General features: G+C 45.1%; 1 protein-coding gene across 1 annotated transcript in view; it reads right to left on the bottom strand.

Moving 5' to 3' along the window:
* Nucleotides 1–23,404, bottom strand: part of LOC142001740 (complement receptor type 1-like) — a 122,459-nt gene that overhangs the window by 83,801 nt on the left and 15,254 nt on the right. Inside the window, exons 4-14 of the mRNA XM_074977262.1 lie at nt 22,111–22,302; nt 21,771–21,867; nt 20,425–20,510; nt 18,753–18,947; nt 17,615–17,794; nt 16,638–16,820; nt 16,335–16,517; nt 11,902–11,931; nt 10,361–10,430; nt 8,193–8,257; nt 4,838–6,320 (exon numbers count right to left, since the gene is read on the bottom strand). Coding sequence (XP_074833363.1) covers nt 4,838–6,320; nt 8,193–8,257; nt 10,361–10,430; nt 11,902–11,931; nt 16,335–16,517; nt 16,638–16,820; nt 17,615–17,794; nt 18,753–18,947; nt 20,425–20,510; nt 21,771–21,867; nt 22,111–22,302 — 2,764 coding nt within the window. The remainder of the gene's footprint in view (nt 1–4,837; nt 6,321–8,192; nt 8,258–10,360; nt 10,431–11,901; nt 11,932–16,334; nt 16,518–16,637; nt 16,821–17,614; nt 17,795–18,752; nt 18,948–20,424; nt 20,511–21,770; nt 21,868–22,110; nt 22,303–23,404) is intronic.

Here is a 23,404-nt window from a genome sequence, read left to right as displayed (position 1 = left end):
AGTAAAGAGTTTAAGTTCAGCATAGGAACCTCTTCACAAAAATAAGGCAAGGTCTCCAAAGATGGAGCTATCAGCAGTTTCTGCCTCACAAAAGGTATCATGGTTGCTTTTAAAAATATGTTGCTGTACATTCACAAATCTCTTTTCTAAACAAGTATTTATTTCCCCCAGATAGCAATATTATAAATCTAAACAAAATTTTTAACAAAGCTTTTGATTTAACAAGTTAATCTGTAGTATCAGGCCCATAAGTCACTTTAAAATAAGTGATCAAAGAAAAATTAGAGGCATAGTTTCATCGTAGCCTGTAAATTTTAACCCCTCTAAAAATAAGATGGCTGTTAAAGAAGCTGATGGTCTTTCTACTCCAGTGTAAGGATAGTGTCCATTTAAAGAGCACGTAAAACTAAAGACATACAGTTGGTAACCATGCAGCCCTTTTACAAATCAAGCAACTCTTAAAATTAAAGGCCCCTTTCACACAAACAGCCTCTTCAAGTTTTCAAGAAGAGAGCTGTAACAACTGGTCAATGAAGCATGCTCAGGAAGAAAGTTAGGGTCTTGTTCTTGTAGTCTGTAGTCAAGGCAGGCTCAGCAGCACTTGTGTCCATCTCTTCCAGGTCACAGATTGCTTAGTTAAATGCTCAGGGTCTAGGAGGTCCATGAAAGGGAAAGAAGGCTAGAGCATAAATCTGAGTAGTAAACATCTTTGATTCTGCAGTGTCTTGTTCATGGCACAAGACTGCAGGCAAGCCATTTTTATGCACAAAACATAAGGACGACAGTTTAAAAGTTACAGTCTAGCATCCCCTGGAGAATATCATTACAAAAATGTAAAATACCTACAGAGGTGGTGAAGGAAATACATTCATGTTCTTCACACAAAAGAAGACAAAAGCACAAAAGCTGTTTCCTGCCTGTAGGAAGGGATATACCAATGCTAAAACTAACCTCCTCTGTTTTTCTAGCAATCTTTAGAAACATTTTATTGCATTTTTATTGCTTTCACTTGGAAAAATATAATTTTGGACATTTTTGTATTCAACAGGGAAAGACTGTCAGCTCAGCCTACTTTTTAAAATATAATTTACAAGTAAAAATAATTACCACATTGTCCACTTGTTCATGTCAGGGACTTTATATTGTGTGCTGTATAAAAATGCACATACATGAAGCAGCAGGCATTTCTGACATATAAGGCAGATAATTTCACCAACAATTCAGTGTCAAAATTCTGAAGAGAAGCAATGACAGCCAAAGCTGATTTACATCATAGTCATGTACAGCCATGGGACTAAATGCAGATTATCTCTAAGCAAAGCAGCTTCTGCAACACCTTTAAGCACACAGAGGCGAAGAACTGTTTGGGCCTTATTCTAGCTAGTGTAAGAAAAGACAGTTACCTGTTCCATAACTGGAGTTCTTCGAGATGTGTTGCTCATGTCCATTCCAATATGGGTGTGTGCCATGCGCACGCCCAGTTGCTGGAAGCTTTTTGCCCTAGCTGGTAGCCTTAGGGTCGGTGTGGCGCCCGTATGGCCACCCATATATGCACCGCCCCCCACCCCCCCCCCGCTCAGTTCCTTCTTGCCGACTACTCCGACACAGGGGAAGGCGGGAGGGTTTTCGAATGGACATGAGCAACACATCTTGAAGAACACCAGTTACGGAACAGGTAACGGTCTTTTCTTCTTCGAGTGATTGCTCACGTGCATTCCAATTTGGGTGAATGCAAACCAGTGCCTAGGAGGTGGGGTCGGAGCCCGAGCCCCAAAAGGAGTGCAGGACAGCCCTGCCCACTGCAGCGTCTTCCCCAGCGTGCTGTGTAACTGCATAATGCGCTGTGAACGTGTGAATGGAGGACCAAGTGGCCGCTCTGCAGATGTCCTGGATAGGGACTTTGGCTAAGAACGCCGCAGAGGACCCTTGTGGAGTGCACCCTGATTGGCAGAGGGGGAACACCCGCCAGTTTGTAACACTCACTGATACAGGCTACTATCCAGGAGGAGATCCGCTGAGAGGAGACTGGATGCTCCTTCATCCTGTCTGCTACTGCCACAAACAGCTGCGGCGACTTCCGGATGGGTCTGGTCCTATCCATATAATAGGCCAGTGCCCTCCGTACATCCGAACTATGTAGACTCTGTTCCCTAGGGGAAGCTTGGGGCTTTGGGTAAAACACTGGTAAGGTGATGTCTTGGTTAATATGGAAAGGGGAGACCACCTTAGGCTGAAATGGCGGGTGGGGTCTTAGTTCTACCTTGTCCTTGTGGAACACCGTATAAATTGGGTCCACTATCAGGGCCCTTAGGTCTGACACCCTTCTGGCTGAGGTAACGGCCACCAGGAATGCCACCTTATAAGAAAGAAACATAGAACAAGAAGCGAGAGGTTCAAAAGGGGGAGCCATCAGCTTAGACAAAACCAAATTAAAGTCCCACATTGGCAGGGAGGCCCAAACCTGTGGTCTAACTCTCTCCATCCCCTTCATAAACCTTTTTACCACCAGGTCTGAGAAGACCTAAAACCTCCCGTCCCCTGGGTGGAACGCCAAAATGGCTGCCAGGTGCACCTTTAGGAAGGATACTGACAGCCCCGCCTGGCTCAGAGCCAGCAAGTAATCTAGGACACTTGGTATTGTGGCCTCTCCCAGGGACATCACCTTTTAGGTGGCCCACATGGTAAATCTTTTCCATTTGGCTACATATGCTACCCTTGTAGAGGCTTTCCTGCTGTTCAGCAACACTTCCCTGACAGGTTCGGAGCAGGCCAGCTCAACCGGTCTCAGCCATGGAGCCTCCATGCTGTCAGGTGCAGCGCTTGGAGATTGGGTTGCCGCAGTCTCCCCTCCTCCTGTGTCAGCAGGTCCAGGTGCAGCGGGAGTGTCTCCGGAGCATGAGTGGACATCTCCAAGAGGGCCGAGTACCAATGTTGTCAAGCCCAGGCCGGGGCCACCAGGATTACTGACACTCCATCCGACCGAATTTTCAGCAGCGTTTGGTGGATGAGCGGCATCGGTGGAAAGGTGTACAGCAATGGGCCCGACCAACGGATGCTGAAGGCATCTGCCCAAGAACCTGGACTTTGGTTCTGGTAAGAGCAGAATGTCCTGCACTTCACATTAAGATGCGTGGCGAAGAGGTGTACCTGGGAATGCCCCCACCTCTGGAAAACTGAATGCAGTACTTGTGTGTAATGACCACTCGTTGTCCATGAAGGACCTGTGAGGTGGTCCGCCAGAGAGTTGTGAATCCCAGGCAGGTAGAACGCCCTCAGGAGAATCTGGGGCTGGGTGCAGAAATCTCAAAGCGCGAGGGCCTCTAGACATAGGGGTGACGAGCGTGTACCCCTTGTTTGTTTATATAGTACATTGCTGAGGTGTTGTCTGTGCTGACTGCTACACAGTGCCCCTTCAACTCATGCTGAAATACTTAGCACTCCAGATGAACTGCACTGAGCTCTCTCACATATATGTGGAGACGAGCGTCCGTTTTGCCCCACAGGGCCTGCGTCTGGCGGTCCCCCAAGTGTGTTCCCCAGCCCAGGTCCGATGCGCCCATGACCAGGGAGAGGGAAGGTTGTGGGGGATTGAAGGGTACCCCCATGCAGACTGACCCATCCTCAAGCCACCAGTGTAGCATCATCAACACTTCGGGGGGGGCGGGGGGGTAGACGACTGTGACAAACATGTCTACGCTGTCCCTGACAGGTCTGTATACTGAGGCAAGCCACATTTGAAAGGGGCGCATTCGTAACCTGGCATGCTGGACTACGAACATGCACGCCGCCATGTGTCCGAACCATCTGAGGCATCCCCTGGCTGTTGTGGTTGGGAACCTTATTAGGACTTGTATGCAAGCCGCCACTGCCTGGACCCTGCTGTGTGGCAGAAATGCTCTGGCCTGCTCTGCGTCTAGACGAGCGCCTACGAACTCTATGACCTGAGTCGGGACTAATACAGACTTCGCCTCATTTACTAGGAGGCCTAATATGTCGCATGTTGCTCTTATTAGCTGTGCATGTTTCGACACCTGTCCTTGTGACCGACCCTTGATCAGCCAGTCGTCTAGGTACAAGAACAGATGCACCTGCGTAGGATGGCTGCCACTACCGACGTGCATTTGGTAAAGACTCTTGGGGCTGAGGAGAGTACAAACGGGAAGACAGTAAATTGATAATGGTCATTCCCTTGCACAAATCTGAGGAACCTACTGTGAGGTGGATAAATTGCTACATGGAAATGTGTGTCCTGTAAGTCGAGAGTGGTGAACCAATCCCCTCGTTCCAGCAGTGGGATAGTTTCGTATGATATCCCTGGGAATAATTATCTTTTTTCCACATTTGTTGAGATTTCATAGGTCCAAGATGGCCCTCAGACCCCCTTTCGCTTTCGGAATGAGGAAATAGCGGGAATAAAATCCCTGTCCCCGGAATTCCTGGGAAACTTCCGCTATAGCCCCCTTTTGGAGGAGGATTCCTACCTCCTGTCTCAGAACTATCTCATGAGAGGGGTCCCTGAAGAGGGACAGGGAAGGCAGTTGCAAAGGGGGGTAAGAAGAAAACTGGATAGCATATCCCTTTTCTACCGCGCAGAGGACCCACTGGTCTGAAGTTATACTGCACCATGCCCGGTAGAATGGAGATAAGCGGAGTGAAAATAAACCTTGGGCTGGAACTATGGGAGTGGATGGTACAACGCTCTCGACCGCCCCGTCAAAACTGGTGTCTAGGCCCAGGAAGGGTTTTAGTGTGGCCCTGGTCCTGTGTTTGGCGACCCTGATGCCTCCTATTATGGCAGCCCCTTCTTCTGTTCCCCTCCCATTGCTGCTGGGGGTACTGTCTGAACTGGGGCCTAGGGTTAAACTGCCTTGTTTGGGTCGCTGGTGCGTATAGACCCAGTGAGCGTAACGTGGATCGAGAGTCTTTCATGCCATGAAGTCTCTTATCCGTTTTCTCTGAAAATAGACAGGGGCCTTCAAAAGGGAGGTCTTGAATGGACTGCTGCACCTCTTGTGAGAGTCCCAAGACCTGAAGCCATGCTCCCCTTCGCATGGCAATACCTGAGGCCATGACCCTAGTGGCTGCATCAGCTGCATCTAGGGCGGCCTGCAGCGCTGCTCTGGATATGAGCCTCTGCTCCGCTACCAGGGTCGTAAAGTATGTCTTGGCATCCGGTGGAAGCAGTTCAGTGAAACGGTCCATGGCACTGGCCGTATTATATGCATATCTGCTAACCATGGCCTGCTGGTTAGCAATTCTCAACTGCAGACCACCTGTGGAGTAAACTTTTCTACCATACAGGTCTAGTCTTTTGGCATCCTTGTTCTTTGGGGAGGACCCCTGAAGCCCCTGTCTCTCCCTGTTGTTCACCACATCCACGACAAGGGAGTCGGGGGAAGGATGGGTGAACAGATGCTCATTTCCCCACGCTGGGACAAAATACCGGCATTCGTTTTTCCTAGCCGTGGGCAAGGCTGAGGCCGGGATTTGCCACGCTGTCTTAGCTGTGTTGGCAATTGTCTTTATAATAGCCAGTGCCACCTTAGACGGTCCAGAGGTTGAGAGGATGTTTGTGACCGGGTCTACTTCATCCCTGACCTCTTCAGCCTGTACCCCCAGGCTCTGGGTGACCCTCCTCAACAGCTGCTGGTACGCGCCTCCATCCTCCAATACTGGGGATGCAGAGGACCCAGCTAATGCCTCATCTGGAGAAGACGAAGATGAGGTCAACATACCCTCCAAATCTGTTAGAGAGGATTCTGGCACTGCTACTTGAGTCCCCGGCGCCACAATTTGTGGCGCCATGCTCAGTGCCCGGGGTGGAGGGCCCCCTAGTGGTCCCTGGTGTGGTGCTATCAAATCAGGGCCACCCTGCACCTGGGACGGCACCAGTTCAATCAGTGCCGGTATCCACTGCACCACAGTTCCCGGTGCCTGTACGGGCGGCACCCATGCTTGGGTTGCTTCTAACTGACCCGGTGCCAATGTCGACGCCGATGATGGTGCCGGTACCGCCATCGGAGCCAGTGCCGATGACTCCCCCTGCTCCTTCGGCAGGGCTCCCAGAGATGCTGTCAGCGCCAAGCTCAGCACCTGGGGAGTGCCTGGCACCCTGAACAGGAGTCCAGCAACTCGCCCTTGCTCCTTGTGGATTGCCCACGGGGTCCAGAAGGGCCATTGTGGTGCCCCCTGATGGTGCCTTTGCCACTCTCCTTCCAGGGAGCGTCGGGAGTGGCACTGGTGCCCGCTACATCGGGATGACCTTGTACTCTCACTCCTCACCGAGCTGGAGTAAAGGGAGTCCGATTCCAACACGGACCCTGAAACCAACGACCATGGTGGTGCCAAAGGTCCCATACTTCTCATTGGTTCCTGCATGCTCTGTGCCATCTACACAGTGCCAATGGATTGTTGAGGTCTCCCCAGCGTCGGGAGCTGTGCCAGGTTCCCTGGAGCCTGACCCAGTGTCCGGAGCAAGGGTGACGAAGGCTCCCGGTGCAGCGTTTGTAGCGGCACCGTAAATTGCAGGAGACCTTGAGCAGCACTAAAGGCCTCCAGCATCGAGGGCAGTCTGGGAGAGCACAGGCTCCTGCCTCGCGCTGAAGTCGACGCCAGCACTTCGTGACCCCGCTCACAGTGCAATTTGGCGGACTCTCCCGACGCCTGTCTTCGCCCTCTTCTCTCCTGTGAACAGCCCCAGTCCCGTCTCGTTGTCTTGTGAGGCACTGGAGAGTGGCTCTTGTGGTGCCGGGAGGCACAAGGTGCTGAGTCCAACTCTTGGCACCAGGAGCCCTCTGACGGCACCAACGGTGCCGGAGCGCTCTGCACCAAAGATGCAGCGCTCTGCATTCCCGCCGAGGAACCCTCCGGGAGCAAGGCTGACTCCATCAGAAGAACTTTTAGTCTTTGACCTCTATCTTTTAGAGTCCTTGATTTGAAGGCCTTGCAGATGGAGCAACGCTCTCGGAGATAAACCTCACCGAGGCAGCCCAGATAAGCTTTATGCGGGTCACTCTTGGGCATACGTTTGCCACATTTAGAACAGTTTTTAAAACCCGGAGATCAAGGCATTGCCTGGCGGCAAGGCGCCAAGGGGGTTAAAGACCCACCTCAGCTTACGAAGTGCTAATTTCCTACAGAGATAACAAACTAAACTATTCACAACTAATTAAAACAACAAAGGCCACCAGTGAACTCTCAAGAAGAGGTAAGCTCCAGCAACCAACAGTGCGGTGAGAAGGAACTGACTGGGGGACAGGTTGGGCGGTGCATACATGGGTGGCCAAACAGGCGCCACTCCAGGGGGCGCTGCACTGACCCTAAGGCTACCGGCTAAGGCAAAAGGTTTCCGACAACTGGGCATGCCCACGGCGCACACCCAAACTGGAATGCAAATGAACAATCACTCGAAGAAGAACTTGCTGGTTAGAAATAAAAATGTATAGAGGGCAGGTTTCCCCACAACTATACAAACAAAATATGGCAGGTAACATTTGGTCTATGATTTCCATCTTCCTCTGTATTAGATGGAAAAATACTTGTATGGAAGTAAGGCTTTAGACTGGTTCTGTTCCAGCTTCCAAGAGTGGTATGACATTGCAAATGTGATCTGCTTGTTTGCTACAAATGAAAGCTTAGCCAAACCAGAAGTATCTGGGGTTACAGCACACACTGTTTTTATTCAAGTAACCCCAGAAGGGAGAATAATAGTCATCTTCCAATTGACATACAGTGCCTCTGTGACAAGTATTAGAGGGGTAGTCATGTTAGTCTTCATTTTTCCAAAAACAACAAGAAGTCCGCAGGTACCTTACACACTAACAGATTTAATGGAGCATAAACTTTTGTGTTCAGACCCACTTCACGAGATGCAACAGTGCCTCTGTGGTTCAGGACCCAAATGAGCTATCAGTTTGACCCAAACGAGCCCCAGTTGTGGAGAAATAATTATTTTCTCCGACAACAAGTTCATAACTTAATCCAACTTGGTAACTGGTTACAATAGTCAAAGTATTCTGATTGCACACATGAAAGTTATGAACCAGAGAGCCACTTGCAACTCTCAAGCCTCAGTCTGAGGATCACTGCATTACAGTAAATGAGATCTGACATTATTCACCAGAATTTTGACATTTTTAGGCTGAAAAAAAAAAAAAAGTGTTCTAAAGCCCTTACCTACCAGAGTGCAAGTCAAGTGTTTTCATTTACACGGTTCATAGCTATTTGGTACTCCTCATTTTCATTTGTACAGGAATAGCTGAAGGTGGAGAGGAAAAATAAAAAGTTTCAAAGGAAAGCTCTACTTTCTGTGTTCAAAGAGAGGTGGGCAATAATTTTCTCAGGTGGGCCTCCACGAATTTTAGTTAATCATCAGAGGTCTCTTTTGGGCTCCTAGAAAGGGAGGGGTCTTGGGCAGAAAGAGCAGGGCTGGAAAGTAGAAGGGACTGGGTATTTCAGAAACAGACTCTGTGGTGCAGAGATTGGGAGAGGGTGTAACAGCGTGTGCTGGCTGCTACTAAAATTATTTCTGAGAGATACCATGCATACTTGCTTTTAAGACAGGGAAAGCCGTGCTGCTGTGTGGTTTTTCCTCATCTCACCCCTGCAAAGATGAGGTATGGGATGGGGAAATTGCGAAAGTGTGTGTGAGAGTACTGGCTGCTGAATAAATCTATAAAACAGAGTGCTGCCACTTAAGACAGGCACTCATCTCAGTCACTCACCATACTTCTGATGGGAGCAGCTGTTGTGTCCCCCTCCTGCCAACCCCAGCTCTGCAGAGGCACTACTGGCGTAGGGGATCACCCTTACTTCAGCATTCCCCTCTCCATTCCCTCCCTTGCCCATCTGCACAACTAACAGGAGGGTCCTGGGAACAGCTCCACTACAAGATGGAGCAAGGTGTGGGAAGGGACACCTGAGGGGGCACACAGCTGGCACACTCTGCTAATCAGCTGAGTGGGCTGGACAGAAATGCTGGGAGAGACGGATCCAGTCTGCAGGCCATAGGTCACCCATCCCTGTGTTAAAAGGGCAGGCTGGAAATAAATTTAAATTCAGACTCAAAATTAACTTCAGAGTTTTACACCTGGTGATGTTTGGAAAGTTGATTTAAAGGTATATGAAGTCTCACTGATAGCATCAGAGGACCCCAAGACAGATAAATTTACCAGGCCTAGAAACCTAGAATGTTCCAATCTCAAAGCTTCTGATTCAAGAGAGATGGTGTGGGTGGGGAGGGAAATCTTCATTTAAAGATGACAAGCAAAGAAAGAAAAAGAGGGCACGTGCTTTTGTTACATAAAGGGTGTCTACACAGGCACAAATCTTTGAAATGGTCATGCTAATGGCCATTTTGAAGATTACTAATGAGGCACTAAATTGAATATTCAGCATCCATTAGCATGATGATGCTTCCAGCCACAGCGCTTCGGAAGTGCCGCTTTCGAATGCATGCAGCTCAGCATGGCTATACAGGGGGTCCTTTTCAAAAGGACCCCGCACCTTTTGAAATCCTCTTATTCAGGGGTTGGGGGGAGGTGAAATATTTAAACAGCACTTGCTCCTGCAATTAAAATACAAGTGTTCAAAAATACACATTTTCAGAGAGATCTCCCTTAAATCCCAGAGAATCCTCCAATAAAACCTGGCGAGACCACTTATATCACTGACATTTCAAATGCATAAAAATAGAAAGGGAAAACACACATTTTATCTTTCCCCAACTTTTTCAAGTCTTAGCATATTACAAAGATGCCAAAAACCACGAAACATTCAGATCTGGATGTGACAAATCCATCATGAGCCTTATTTCTCTGTATCATGCATACAGAAAGGAATGTTTTGGGTTTACGTTTGTGAAACTACATTATTATGCATTTTCATAAGCAAAGAGGTTAATGAGGAGAGAAATCTTTATTTTTAACGGTATAAAAATATTGGTTAGATATTATAGGTTGGATGGCAGGAAAAACTATTTCACTAGGAGGATGGTGAAGAACTGAAATAGATTAACTTGAGAGCTGATGCAATCTCAATCCCTACAAGTTTTAAATCCCATCTTGAGAAAGCTCTGGCTGGGATGATTCAGCTGGATTCATCCTGCTTTGAGCACAGGGTTGGACCTGATGACCACCTCCTTAGGTCTCTTCAACCCAATGATTTTACGATTGGTATGTAACATACACTAAGAATTTTCCAGCTGCAAATTCACACTATGCTTGTGATTACCAATTTATTTTGCCCCACTGTTGCATATGGAGATGGTGATTCATTTACTGAAATGTTTTGCCAGCACTAAACAGTGGAACCAATCAACCATACACACTGAAATGAATGGAAGTTTAGAAAAATCCCTCACCCTGCTTTCTTTTTCCTTGTATGTCTCCAGATGATCACAAGAAACAGAAGCAGCACTCCGCCTATGCTCCCTAAGAACAAGGAGAGATTTGCATTAGTCTTACAAATGGGACTATGACACACAGACATAAGTCATCTGCAAAGGCTGCTATTACTAACTCAATAAATCCCAAACAAACCTGGGATAAAACTGACCAGAAGTGATGGGCATTCCTCCATCTGTGCAGGAAGAGTTTCTGAATTCTGAGCCACTGCCTGTATTTACATAGTTTAACGTATCATAGCATACCCTCCTCAGGATTTGATCTTTAGACAAACGTATAGCATTAGTGCCTTCAAAAAGTTCACTGTCAGTAAGACCAGCATCTCGATCATCAACCACCACCATGGGCTCAATGCCCACTGGTGTCCAACGCCTCCCTCCCCATTTCCTTTCGTCTTTTACTGTCCAGTGAGGAGTGGCTTAGTTTCTGTAGACTAGCTCCACAACAACCTACTATATCATCTACCCATACTCTGTGGGGTCTCCCTCTCCTATTGGGAGGAAGGGCATCAGTGTCCATGTATTAATGTGTATTCATGTTAGCATAAGGAAAATGTATTTTACATCATGTACAAATGGTTCACTATTCACAACCCATGATCCAAAACTTAGTCCCATAATTTCAAGCAGTTTGAAGTGCTCTGTGTTCTAGTATATCAAAAATACAAGACAAGCTACAGTGCTGCTCTAGGCTTCAGTGTATACGCTACCTATTACCACCAATGGTGTAAGTAATTTGCCTGCGAAGAGGCATTAGCTACATCAGCAGAATTCTTCTGTTGAACTTAACAGCAACGAAGGGTCCTGTGGTACCTTATAGACTAACAGAAAAGTTTTGAGCATGAGCTTTTGTGAGCGCAGACTCACTTCATCTGATGAAGTGAGTCTGCACTCACGAAAGCTCATGCTCAAAACTTTTCTGTTCTTCTATAAGGTGCCACGGGACCCTTCGTTGCTGTTACAGATCCAGACTAACACGGCTACCCCTCCGATCTATTGAACTTGATTCTGTCTGCTTAACAACGCCACAAGTACGGATATTTCACATCCCTTACTGACACAGGTGAAACTGAGCTAATTTTTTAGCTTAGACCAGACCTAAGCCAGGTGCTCTACAGGAAGTTGTACAGCAAAATTGAAGAATGCTAACAAATATGACAAAAATCTTGGCTCAAGTGGTTTGTTACATATTGTTTGCACGTAAAATAGTTGCACGGACCTCAACAATGGAAACTCAAGCCTTATGGAACTCCACCAGGGACCACTGTTTTTCGAAGAGTCTAATTATGGAAACACTGTACTTCTCCTGGATTAAATGCAGCTCTGTGAAGAATCAAAGGTTTGAAAGGTGGGCAACTGACACTACAGAGAAGTTTTAGCTACAGCAGGTCAGAGTTTCAACTACGGTAAATCAGCATAGCTCCCCTGAAGTCAATGAAGCTGTTCCTATCTCCCCAAGCTGTGACTCTTACTGACAGTCCTTTTAGTATACTACTTACCGAGGATCGCTGCGATGATGATAATTGTATCTAGAATTTGTGAGAGAGGGGAGAAAAAAAAAACAAAATAATTCAACTATTTTAAAAAGAAAGAAGAATCACAGCCACAGGATTTCTTCAAAAATACTGATCCATACATTCTTCTGTATCTCAGGCATGTTACAGATTTTACAGGTTAGAGTTAGAAAGGAAAATGTATGAACAGTGCTCCCTGTACTGCCAGCTCTACAGAAAGGCCCTTCCAACTTTTGAAAGGATATCAAGCACTGTAACATAATAGTCTCTTTCGGCAGATGAGAGAGCTCAGCACTGTTCTCAGTGGCTGAGCCAGAAAGAAGCTCTTTCAGTTCACCTGCTACATCAATCACTCGTCAACAGTTTTTGGGAGCACATCACACACTGGATGAGTTAAGCTAGAAGAATGAAGTTGTTGCTCACAGCATCTCTCTGCTTTTTTAAATAAAAACTGTGGTAGTGTCTAAAGGTGCCAATGACTTTTTGTGGTGAAACTCTGAAGTTTCATCCCAAAAAGAAAACAAGCTCCATGAGGGACCTACAGCTCTTACCTGTGATGCTTTTACAGTGATGTGAAAGTGAAGGCACATTCTTGCTGTCTACAGAAGTTTTAGCCTATTGAAGATAACTCTCAGTGCCTAGATGACCATTCTAGCCAGCACCTTTGCTGCTCCAACACCAGGTAAGCAGACATCTGCCCCTCCCCGTGTAAAGCCCCAGGAACTTTGAAACTTCCTTTTTGATTTTCTCGGCAAGTGCCCACTTTTCACGTGGCCAGGTGACAATATCTGCTCCATGGAGCAAATAATTCTTAGCTTGCAGCAATGCTGACCTATTGCATGTAACCCATATTTGAGGAGAGAAGGCTGTGCAGTGACCCCGTATGCCTTGTGATCGTCCTTCTCTCCCATTAGAAGCTGCACTGTGGGGTAGTTGCCCTCATGACACTGTTTGCATTCAGGATGTAAGTGCTTCAAAGGTAAATTCACCCTGAGCCCTGTGACCTTAATTGAGTACACAAACCAGCACTTTTCATCTACCTGGTTCCCTTTCAGCAGGGAAACTTATGGCATGAAAACAATGATGAACTGCCTTTTCCTGATAGGGAGAAACATGTTAAGGGCATTTTCCAAAAGTGCCTGAGAGAATACCTACTCCCTTAGGGATATTTTGAAACATCCAACTAAATGCAATGAATTTTACACAGAACACGCATAACTTCTCATGAGAAACTGCCTTATGGAGCCAGTCTGCACAGTAAAATAATATGCTCAGTGATAATGCTGACTAGTAGTCTGTATATTCAAAACCCAAACCATAGCAAGACACCATAGGACATTTTAGACAGGCCTCAAAAACTGAGTGCTTGCTTTTTATCCTTCCATATTTAGGGACCATCTACACACACACAAATCACGCTGGTTTAAATCAAATCAGTCTTCAAATCAATTTGGTTAACCTTGTGTAAGCCCATGCATGGACACGCTTAATTAAAATTCTTAACATTTTAGCTTGCACTTATTATATATATATTTTAGACTAAGCTGATATAAGGCAGGTTGGAATTGCTCTGAGCACTCACACTCAAAGCTGCACTAGTATGGCTAAATCTGGTGAGATGCTTAATGCCTGTTTGGCTTCTTTCTTCACTGAAAAGGTTCACAATGACCAGATACTCAATTTTAGCAGGAAGATGGAAGGAATAGATGCCAAAACAGAATAAAGAATACTTGGAGAAGTTACACATATTCAAGTCAGAAGGGCTTCATGAAATTCATCTTAGAGTGAATAGGAAACTCACATAAGCTCTCTTAGCAATTATATTCAAGAAGTCCAAAGGCATGGATGTGGTCACAGAGAGCTGGTGAAGGGCAAACACAGTACCTCTCTTTAAAAGAAAGTTCCAAAAAAGGAACCTTTAAAATCATTTTTAAAAACGTCAAAGATTTTGACTATAAAAAGCAAGTATTTGGTGGACTGAGGAATTTGCCCACTGACTTATTTCCATTTGAGCATCCTTAACTTTATTTTCAAATGCATTTCTTCCAGTTTGTGTCTAATCATGAAAGGCTGTTACCATTAATTCTGCTGCATTGGTGAGATTGTGTCAAGTTAAAAATTGGGGGTCTAAACTTCTTCCTTTTCACTCTAGTTAACAGAAAATAAAGGATGTTTCATATAAAGGGAAGGGAAAGCTCCAAGCTCCAGATGCTACACAATAAACACAGTAACCCAGCACACATCTAATCTGAAGCTGTTCCAGTGGGGAAGAATTCTAAATCCTGTCCACTGGGTCCTGACAGGTGATGGGGGAGATGGAGGACACAAGTTCTACAGGAAAAGAGAAAATGTGTGTTTAACTCTAAGTCCTTACAGAAATGGATCTTCAATAGTTTGATACACAAATTAATGGGGTACTACTATAAGTCTTTGTCTAGTTATTTTACTTTCCGACTTTCAGATCAGAAAGCTGGCTCCTGGATTGCCAAGCAACCCAAATGTCTTTATTAGCTTTTCCTCAGAACCCTTTGGATTATTATGCATCCCAATGGGATGAAAGTTAACCATACATCCTGGTCCATTTCATACATGCCACATTCACATGTGGGGACAGGAGGATCCAAGCTCCCACTGGCTTGCACTGAGTCTCATGACTGCCATTCAGGGTGTAGCCAGCATCACACTGAAACCTGACCATGTCTCTTAGGCTACCACACATGTCCAGATTCAGTTAGTCATGCGCTGGAGAACTAATGAGTTTGTGCAGACACTTGCTCAAAGACAGTGTGACACAGTGAAGCTCATGCTTGCTTTGTAAAAAGGACCCACACAACAGGAGTACAGGACCCAGTGCTCTGCACTGTATACTGTTTGCAAGCTCCAGTTTATGGTGTTGGTTCTAATACAGCAAGCTCCAAATTGTTAAAACTTGCCTGGCAGAAACATGGGTTCTTCTTCTGTATTGCAGCACCGAAAGAGCTGCTCAAACTGGAACTCTCAGAACAAAACATACTTGGCACTGAAGCATTTTCTGGGAGCACCCTCACATTCTGAATTAACCCCCCTTCAATCCATCTTGACCCACAGAACGTAGGTCTCCTCTTTTTCAAGGCCTAGTTATTTACTAGGGCTTTTGGAATGCAATGAACTTGACGAGGGCTTCATTTCATGCATTCATGGGAACTACTCAGGAGGAGACATGAAATGCTAGCATGATGTTGCCTGATTTTTGTCGCAGTACAAAGATGCTTAGTCTTATCAAACAGGTCCTTGGAATGTATTTGAGACAGGGTTGTTTTTTTTTAAACTTCAGAAAGTGGAGAACATCAGTGGGTGGGAGGCTGTTCTAGATATGATTTACACAAACAGTGAGGAATTGAATGAGAATTTGAAAGTGGAAGGCAGCTTTGGGGAAAGATTATGAAATGCTGGAGTTCACAATTCTGAAGGAATGGTAGGAGGGAGAATAGCAAAAGAAAGACAGTGCATTTCAAGAAGGCAGACTATAGCAAACTCAGGGAACTGGTAGGTAAGATCCCATGGAAAGCTCATCAGGCCTCAATTAGAGTACTGTGTCCTGTGCTGAATGCCACATTTAAGGAAATATGTGGACAAACTGGAGAAGTTCCACTGAAAAACATGAAAAAAATATGACCGATGAGGAAAGATTGAAAGAACTTTTATTTGTTGAGTTTGGAAAAAAGAGAAGAACCCGAAGAAGAGATATGGAAACAGCTTTCAAGTATTTTAAAAGATTGTTACAAGGGAGGAGGAGAAGAATTGTTGTCCCTAATTTCTGATGATACAACAATGTGCAATGAACTTAAATGGCTGCCAAGGAGGTTTGGTTGGTAAAACACTGGCATAAATTGCTTTTGCAGGTTGGGGAATCTACATTTGAGGAGATATTGTTAAAAGACAGTTAGACAAACATCAGTTAGACAGTGTCCAGGTGATGCCTTGTTCTTCCACGTCTGCAGGAGACTGGACTGATGACCTCTTGAGGTTCCTTTAAGTCTGATGATCCTAAAAGAAACACTTTAGGATCCAATGCAGGCATGGGATGGAATGGACAGTATGCCCACTGAGTCATGTCTTAGTTTCATTTCATAAATATTTGTACATTATGATGTCCTCTTGTCACCTTTATCAGTTCTTTCAGCATGAAAGTTACCCCTGTGCACTCATAGAACCTGTCACTGCTGGTACAACTGGATGCAATGCCCCTGAAAGTAGAGAAGCTCCTTGTGCCAGCAGGGAATTTAGCCATATGTCTCACTGGAGCTTTAGTCCCTAGTTGTGGAATTTGTTGGTTTGGTGACTAGCCTCAAAGTTCTCTTGGTCTCAATATAAACATGCATGTGTGTCTCATGCACAAGATGAAGCAAAGGGAAGCAGTGGACAGAACAAAAACATACCTTTGCATTGAGGAGGGGCGTTGCTCCATTCTCCCGAGGCTGTACAAAGAAGCATCGCCTCCCCATGAAGGGAATAACCAGGGTCACAACTGAAATTTACAGACATCCCACTGATAAAGACATCCACACCCAGGGTGATGGGTCTTCCATGAGTGATGGCTGGAGGAGAGGGGCACTGCTGCACTAAAGGAAGAAGAAACACTCTATGAGCATAAATATCAATAGAAAGTGGATATAAAACACCTCGGACACACTACACACTGAGGGAGGCAAAGGGAAGCAGTGGACAGAACGAAAACACACGTTTGCATTGAGGAGGGGTGCTGCTCCATTCTCCCGAGGTTGTACAAAGAAGCGTCACCTCCCCATGAACAGAATAACCTGGATCACAATTGTAATTTACAGATATCCCACTCCTGAACACATCCACGCCCTGGATGCTGGGTCTTCCATGAGCGATGGCTGGAGGAGAGGGGCATTGCTTCACTAAAGGAAGAAGGAACATTGCATAGGCATAAGTATGAATAGGAAGTAAATACAAAACACCTAGGACTCCCCATTAAATATCAAGTGGCCAATGAACCAAAACCCACAGCTCTATGACCAATACAAATAATTCTAGGAAACATATTCTTCAGTTTCTCTTGATAATAAATACGATCAATTCAGGTACTAGTTACCTATACCAGGAAACAAGCCATTTTGCCCAAGTATAGACAGGGAACAAAGAACATTTTCTACTACAGCTTATTAAAGTCAGGTGTGAATACAATGGTCCCGCTCACTTGCTAATCATATTTACACCTAACCTGTAGGAACTGTGACTGTTGCTCTCAAAGACAAGGCATCTGGCAAGTTTAAAGTCTAGGCCTGCATTTTTCAGATGAACTACATATGTTGGTTGCTCAACAATACATTTCTGAAAGTGGCTCCCATTGCTTTTGCCACCCTGGGTCTCACAGCTTGCAGTCTGAGGAATCATGAACCCCAAATACACTGGGGAAAAATACAAGAATTGCAGCAAAGAAGAGTGACAATTTCTCAGCTAGGACCCCCTTGTCTCTCAGACCTCCTCAAGCACCACTCCCAACATGGTTTATTTTTTCTGCTGGGACTGTCCACCTCTCCCCTGAATCCTGTCTGTCAACTTTCTTGATTTTAGGTAAACAATGGGTAGCACAGATCCAGCCTGGGTTCATGTTTGAGGTGCTGAAGGGCGAGGCAGCAGAGGACACCTGTCTGTGAATGAATAATATGAACAAATTAGTTTTGACACTTGCCTGGCTCACAGGCTGGCACAGGTGGATGCCACGTGTGATCATTTTGGCACTGACTTAGTCTGTGACCCTTCATGGAGTAGCCAGGATCACATTCGAAAGTGATGCTGTCTTTATGTGAATATATAAGTCTGTGACCAGATACTCTTCCATTCAGGATTTGTGGAGCTCGGCATCCATCCTCTGAAAAAAGAAAGCTTTGGCTGAATCGCAGGGCCAGATAGGAAGGAAAATCTCCGCAGCCTACACAGCCTTTTTCCACATCCCTTGTTGCACTAGTCTATAATATTCCCACTTCCAAATACGGATTGTTGTGAGAAATGTGGAAAGCTATGTTGGGAGGAGGAGAGGTACACTGGTAACAGCATAGCTCCCTTCTTAGAAACTTTTTAACGGTTCTCTACTCAAGATGTGTCTTGGGCACTAATCGCCAAGTCATGTGAGCAATCCACACTAAGAGTAAGAAGCTCAGTCTTAGGAGGAACTGTGTACCCCCCTCACAGCCATTGACATCAGACATTGAAGGAACTCAGCAATCTGACAGTCTGATCCAACATCAGGACAGTCCCCCATGCTAAACTTAGCCCATGGCTCCGAGGGTGGACTATGGGATTATTGTGGGGCCCAGCACCCAGCCAAAGTCAGTCTCCCCACACACACCATGGCAGTGAGAGAGAATCAGAGAGTGTCCAGAAGCCTGCCCCACTTGGATACTATCTCCCCGCTGCTTTATTATGTAAAGAGTAAGTGGAGTGACTCGGCTCCAACCCATGTCACTCCTCCAAGAGGATGCAACAGACATGGGAGAAGGTGGAGCAGGGATGGGATTTGGAGGACTAGGCATAGTGGTAGTGGAGCAGGGGTGGGGTGATGCAGAATGGGACAGAGTGGGGTTGCCCTAGCTCCCACTCAGGGTGGCCCTGCCAGTGGCACCAGTTTCCATCTCAAAACTTGAGTTCTGCTCTAGTGCTTTTCAGTCTCTAACTGAATCCTGGAAAACCCTGTGGAGATATTGCTAAGGGTAGACATACGAAGTGCAGGGATTTAAATGGAGTCTTACTTTTCTGGGTTTATCTGAACCTGGACTCTCTCTACATGACACACCAGAGTTGGAAGGGGTTTTGCACAAACAATACCCCACCTTCACACTGAGGGGGAGATGCATTCCACTCTCCATTTAGCCCATCCTTCGTTGTGCAGTGAATAGAGGCCTCTCCAATGAGATGGTAACCTCTGTCACATGTGTAAGTTGCAGATGACCCATAAGAGAAGTCACTGACCAACAACCCAGTGATCCTTCCGTTGAAGATGTCTGGAGGGGGGAGACATGGAATACCTGGACAGAGACAGGATGAGAGTGTTTGAGAATCCCTACCTGGTAAAGAAGCAGTTGTAGTTAGTTTTCTTTAGCAGATCAGGTATCTGTCCTACCTATGAAGCCAAAAAATAAAGTAGCCCAACAGGTGATGGCCCAGGGTTCCTGAATAGCTTGGGAACTGATGTTATATAAATCAGCAAACTCACTAATTAAGACAATTGCTAATTGTAGTATCTTCCTGGCACACAGACTGGTTTCCAGATTCATAGGTGATTAAGAATAGAAGCTATTCACAGAAATAAGGGAACAAATCTTGCTACTATTCTCTACCTATAGCTTGGGGTGGCTCTGTCATGAGCTATTTCTGCTTCACTTGCTGGGATAGACCAGTGTGTCTTAGCAATTAAGATTACATAGTACAGTGGTTCTCAGACACGGGTATGTGTACACCAGGGAGTACACAGAAATCTTCAGGGGAACAAATCTACTCCTCTAAATATCCTAGTGTTACAATGGGCTACATGAAAAGCACTACCAAACTCAGTAAGTACTGAAAATTTCATACAGTAACTTGTTCATACTAGGACACTGAAATGTAAGAACAATGTGAATATTCCAGTTTACTGGATTTATTATATGGTAAACATAATAAAGGAAACAATTTCTCAAAAGTTGCGTGCTACAACATTTTCGTATTTTTATGCCTGATTTTGTAATGAAGTTGATTTTTATGACAGATGTCGTGTCCGATATGCAAGAAAAATTAGACTTCTGAAAGGAGTACAGTAGTATATAAAGGTTGAGAACCACTGGCCTAGTTAACACACAATGTTCCATCTCCATGTTTTCTAGAGAAATTATAATATAGTACTCTATTAAGGAAGGGACTTCCATATGCACTGGTTGAATATCAAGCTTTTCCATACCCATCTGGAACAGAAAATACACAATCTTCCTGCAGCACAAGCAGGCATGCCCATTACCAGAGCACAACTGTGCCTTGACATGCAGCTAATAAATTCTCTCTATGGTTTTGGATTAATACCTATGAGGTACAACTGTTACTTTAAAGAAAAAAAAAAAACAAAAACCAAAAACCCACAATGGCCAATAACCACAGTGGCAGAACAGTGCTACCGTATCAAGCTCACTGTATTTTTCAATTAGTTGTCAAAGAAAGTACAAACTCTCATTGTCAGCAACATGACATTTCTCTCTGGGGTCAAAGCCCCTTCCCATGCATCTTTCAAACAAGATGCTGTTTTTTGTTAAGGTATCCACCCAGGACTTGGAGATTTGGATAAATTTTTGGATCTACTTCTGACCTACTCCCTATATCACCCTGGACAAGTCACAATCTCTGTCTCTTAGTTCTCCCTCTCTCAGGCAGGGACTGTAATGCTTCCTTACCTAGGTATTAACATTTGAGACGCAAGCAGATAAGAGACAGAAGTGGCCATGTAAACAGCTGAGCAGACATTCGTAATTTACTCACGCTCACAAATAGGCACATCACCACTCCATGCAACTCGTGTGTCAGATATTTCACATTGTCTGTAATGCCGTCCAATCAACCGGTACCTGGAGTTAGGCAAAGGCGTTAACAGCTGTTACTTGTTCCTCTGGAGTTTGAGAACATCAGTTATTTGGGAAGCTCCTCTCCTCAGTCACAGCAGATGGGAATAAACACAACTGACTTTTGATTGATAATCATAGGAGAAAGTCCTTGGACATCTCAGAACTCCCCAGTCTCCCCTAGAATTAAACCATGGAATCCCATGCAGGCCAAATGAGCTGTATTTTTTGAAAAAGAGGATCCATACTTTGGTCCTATGCCATCTACTCCTCAACACCACATTAGCAGGATCATTCCTAGACAGGGAATCATAAGCCACAGCCAAATTGCTAACATCTGCACTTTTGGTAAGACTGCTGGGAGGTTGTTGTTATGCCTGCTCCTCAGTGGTTCTACATTTTTCATATATGCATAGATTGGTTTTATAGAAAGAGGGCAGGCAGACCAAGCTGGAGTCTAAATAATGAAAGATAATTCATCAGGTGACTCTTAACCCATGCAGGTGCTATAAGCAATGAGATTATAGGAGGTCCATATGTACAGATATTGTTGAATAATCCAGCACCGACTGGGTCTAGAGTTCAGCACCAGTAGACATTATGGCCATTTTCTATGAAATGGGACTTGATGCAAGAAGAGATTCCTCCTTTTCCAATCCAAACAGGAGACATCTCACAAACCTTGCAGCTAGTACTGCAACTGCATACTTCACCTACCAGGTCATCAAAGAACAACCCTAAACTGTCAAGTGAGAGGGGAGACAACAGCCCTTCTACCACCCTACCCCTACAACTGTAACTCATAGCCCTCCATGCTGGGCTTGTCCTTGCAGACAGATGGGAAGTTAGGCATTAGGCCCCTTCTCTACATGGTCCTTAGGAAAGGCAGCCATTTCAAATCATTCGGAAGAACTACTCTTCCCAGGCCGCAGCAGATTAAAAAAGACATTCCAAGGTCTGCCCTGCTCACTTGGCTCCTACTCTCCTTAAGAGATGTCTGTGTTCACCCAGCACTTGCAGACAGACCTTTCTGGTGGCCAAACTGCAACAATAGTTTGTGAAAAGCATGAACAAGGGAAACAGAGACTTACACCAATCCAGCTTTCTTTTCTTGTCAAAGTCACATTCACTGAGCCAATCAGAAGTGCTGGCTTATTATGAAACAGTGATCTGCTTACAGGATTTGAAGGAATACAAGGATAACCACTCATGTTGCACCTCTGCAAGCTACACACAAGTAGTCAGCTCAGTAGGTCAGAAACTTACCCTTCATCACATGTGAAATGGACAGTTGACCCAAACAAGAAATCTGTTTCAATAATTCCTCCATTCTCTAGCTCTCCTGGATGACCACATGATTTCCCTGGTAGAGAATAAAGCTGAGGTTAGGTTTCTGTCTTTCAATGCAGGAATTATCCTGGGGACCTGTCCCTATTTAACATGCCTTGGAAAGACAGCATTTAGAAGGGCCCATAATGGGCAAAAATAGAGAGTTTTACGAGTCACTTTTAGCTACTTAAAGACATGCTAGATTTTGCACTGTGGACACAACCTCTTGCCATTAAAATGTTTCTCTAACAGAATCAAAATCCATGAAGATCCTTACTTTCACAGAACTCCAGGGCTTCAGACCATGTTTGCGTTTCAAGGCATGTAATAGTGTGTTGAATCTGGGGGTTTCCTCTGTATCCAGGTAGGCAAGTATACTTTACAGTCTTCCCAACAGGGAAGTATGACTGATTTTTATACTCATCCTTCAGCTCAGCAAACCTTAACCTCGGTGGGACATTACAGCCACCTAGCAAGAAAAGAAACACATGAGAAAAAATAACTACCTACCTACTGGTACGGTACTGGTCATGGTATGTAACATGTCAGTTGTAGGCTGAGGCTAACACATGCACACCTCACCTATGGCAGACAGAGGAACATAAGCAACCACTCATCATACCACCTACACCATGAGAACAGTCTTCTCATTATACCTAGTAGTTTATACACAACCCGAGTCGCACCCCATGAGCTTTCAAACCCATTCTGATGACTGCATTCAGTGTCATTTCTTTCACCTAAATCTTCATATGCAACTGCCCCATAAAGACACCTTTGTATTGTTACAGTATCAACTTTCTGGGTCTGCACCATTACTAAAACTGCTCTAATATGTACATGTACTCATGCCCTGAGAGTATCATGGGGAGTTTATATAGAGAGACCATTTCTTTTCCAAAATGTTAACTTTCATTAGTATTTCTACCATTTCTGTTCCATCTTCCTGCAGACACTTTGATAAATCCTTTTTAAGATAATCGTGTCTTGCAGCCTTCAGAGCCAGCTTCTCTATGCTCTAAGCACGCACAGTTTCACTTAAAAAAAACGCAATTTAACCTATGTTAGAGTTTCAGATGTCAACTGAGTTCCATATGTGGTAACATATACAGAAGCCTCTCCACCAAGACTGTAGTTGAATTCACAGATGCAATTAACGTATGTTCTACTGGGGAAAGCTGCCAAAGGCTTAAAATTGTGCTTCCCGTTGGAAATGGCAAACGGTGGCAGATGTAGCAATGCTAAAAGTGGGAGAACGGAAGAAGACTATTAGAGGGAAAATCAATCTTGTTCAAAATGAGCTTAAAATAGGCGGATCTATGGGAGGGGGAAAACCCAGGCTACATGTGTTCAGTCAAAATACCAGTGAACCAAGGATGCAACACACACTGAAAAGATTACAAATCACCAACCTAGATTCCTTTTCACTCCAGTACTCAAGATAGTCCAGTTCTGTTACTTTTCTGTCTACAGAAATGTCCCTCCACCTCCTAAAGAAGCCAAAAAATCATCTGCTGAGAGAGGAACAAGTTCTGCAGATTTGTGTTTCTGTTCATACCTATGGGTCATGC

The sequence above is a fragment of the Carettochelys insculpta genome, chromosome 26, assembly GCF_033958435.1.
Source record: "Carettochelys insculpta isolate YL-2023 chromosome 26, ASM3395843v1, whole genome shotgun sequence".
Taxonomy (NCBI): Eukaryota; Metazoa; Chordata; order Testudines; family Carettochelyidae; genus Carettochelys; species Carettochelys insculpta.
Note: the sequence above shows the minus strand (reverse complement) of the source record. Positions and strands in the feature narration are given on the sequence as shown.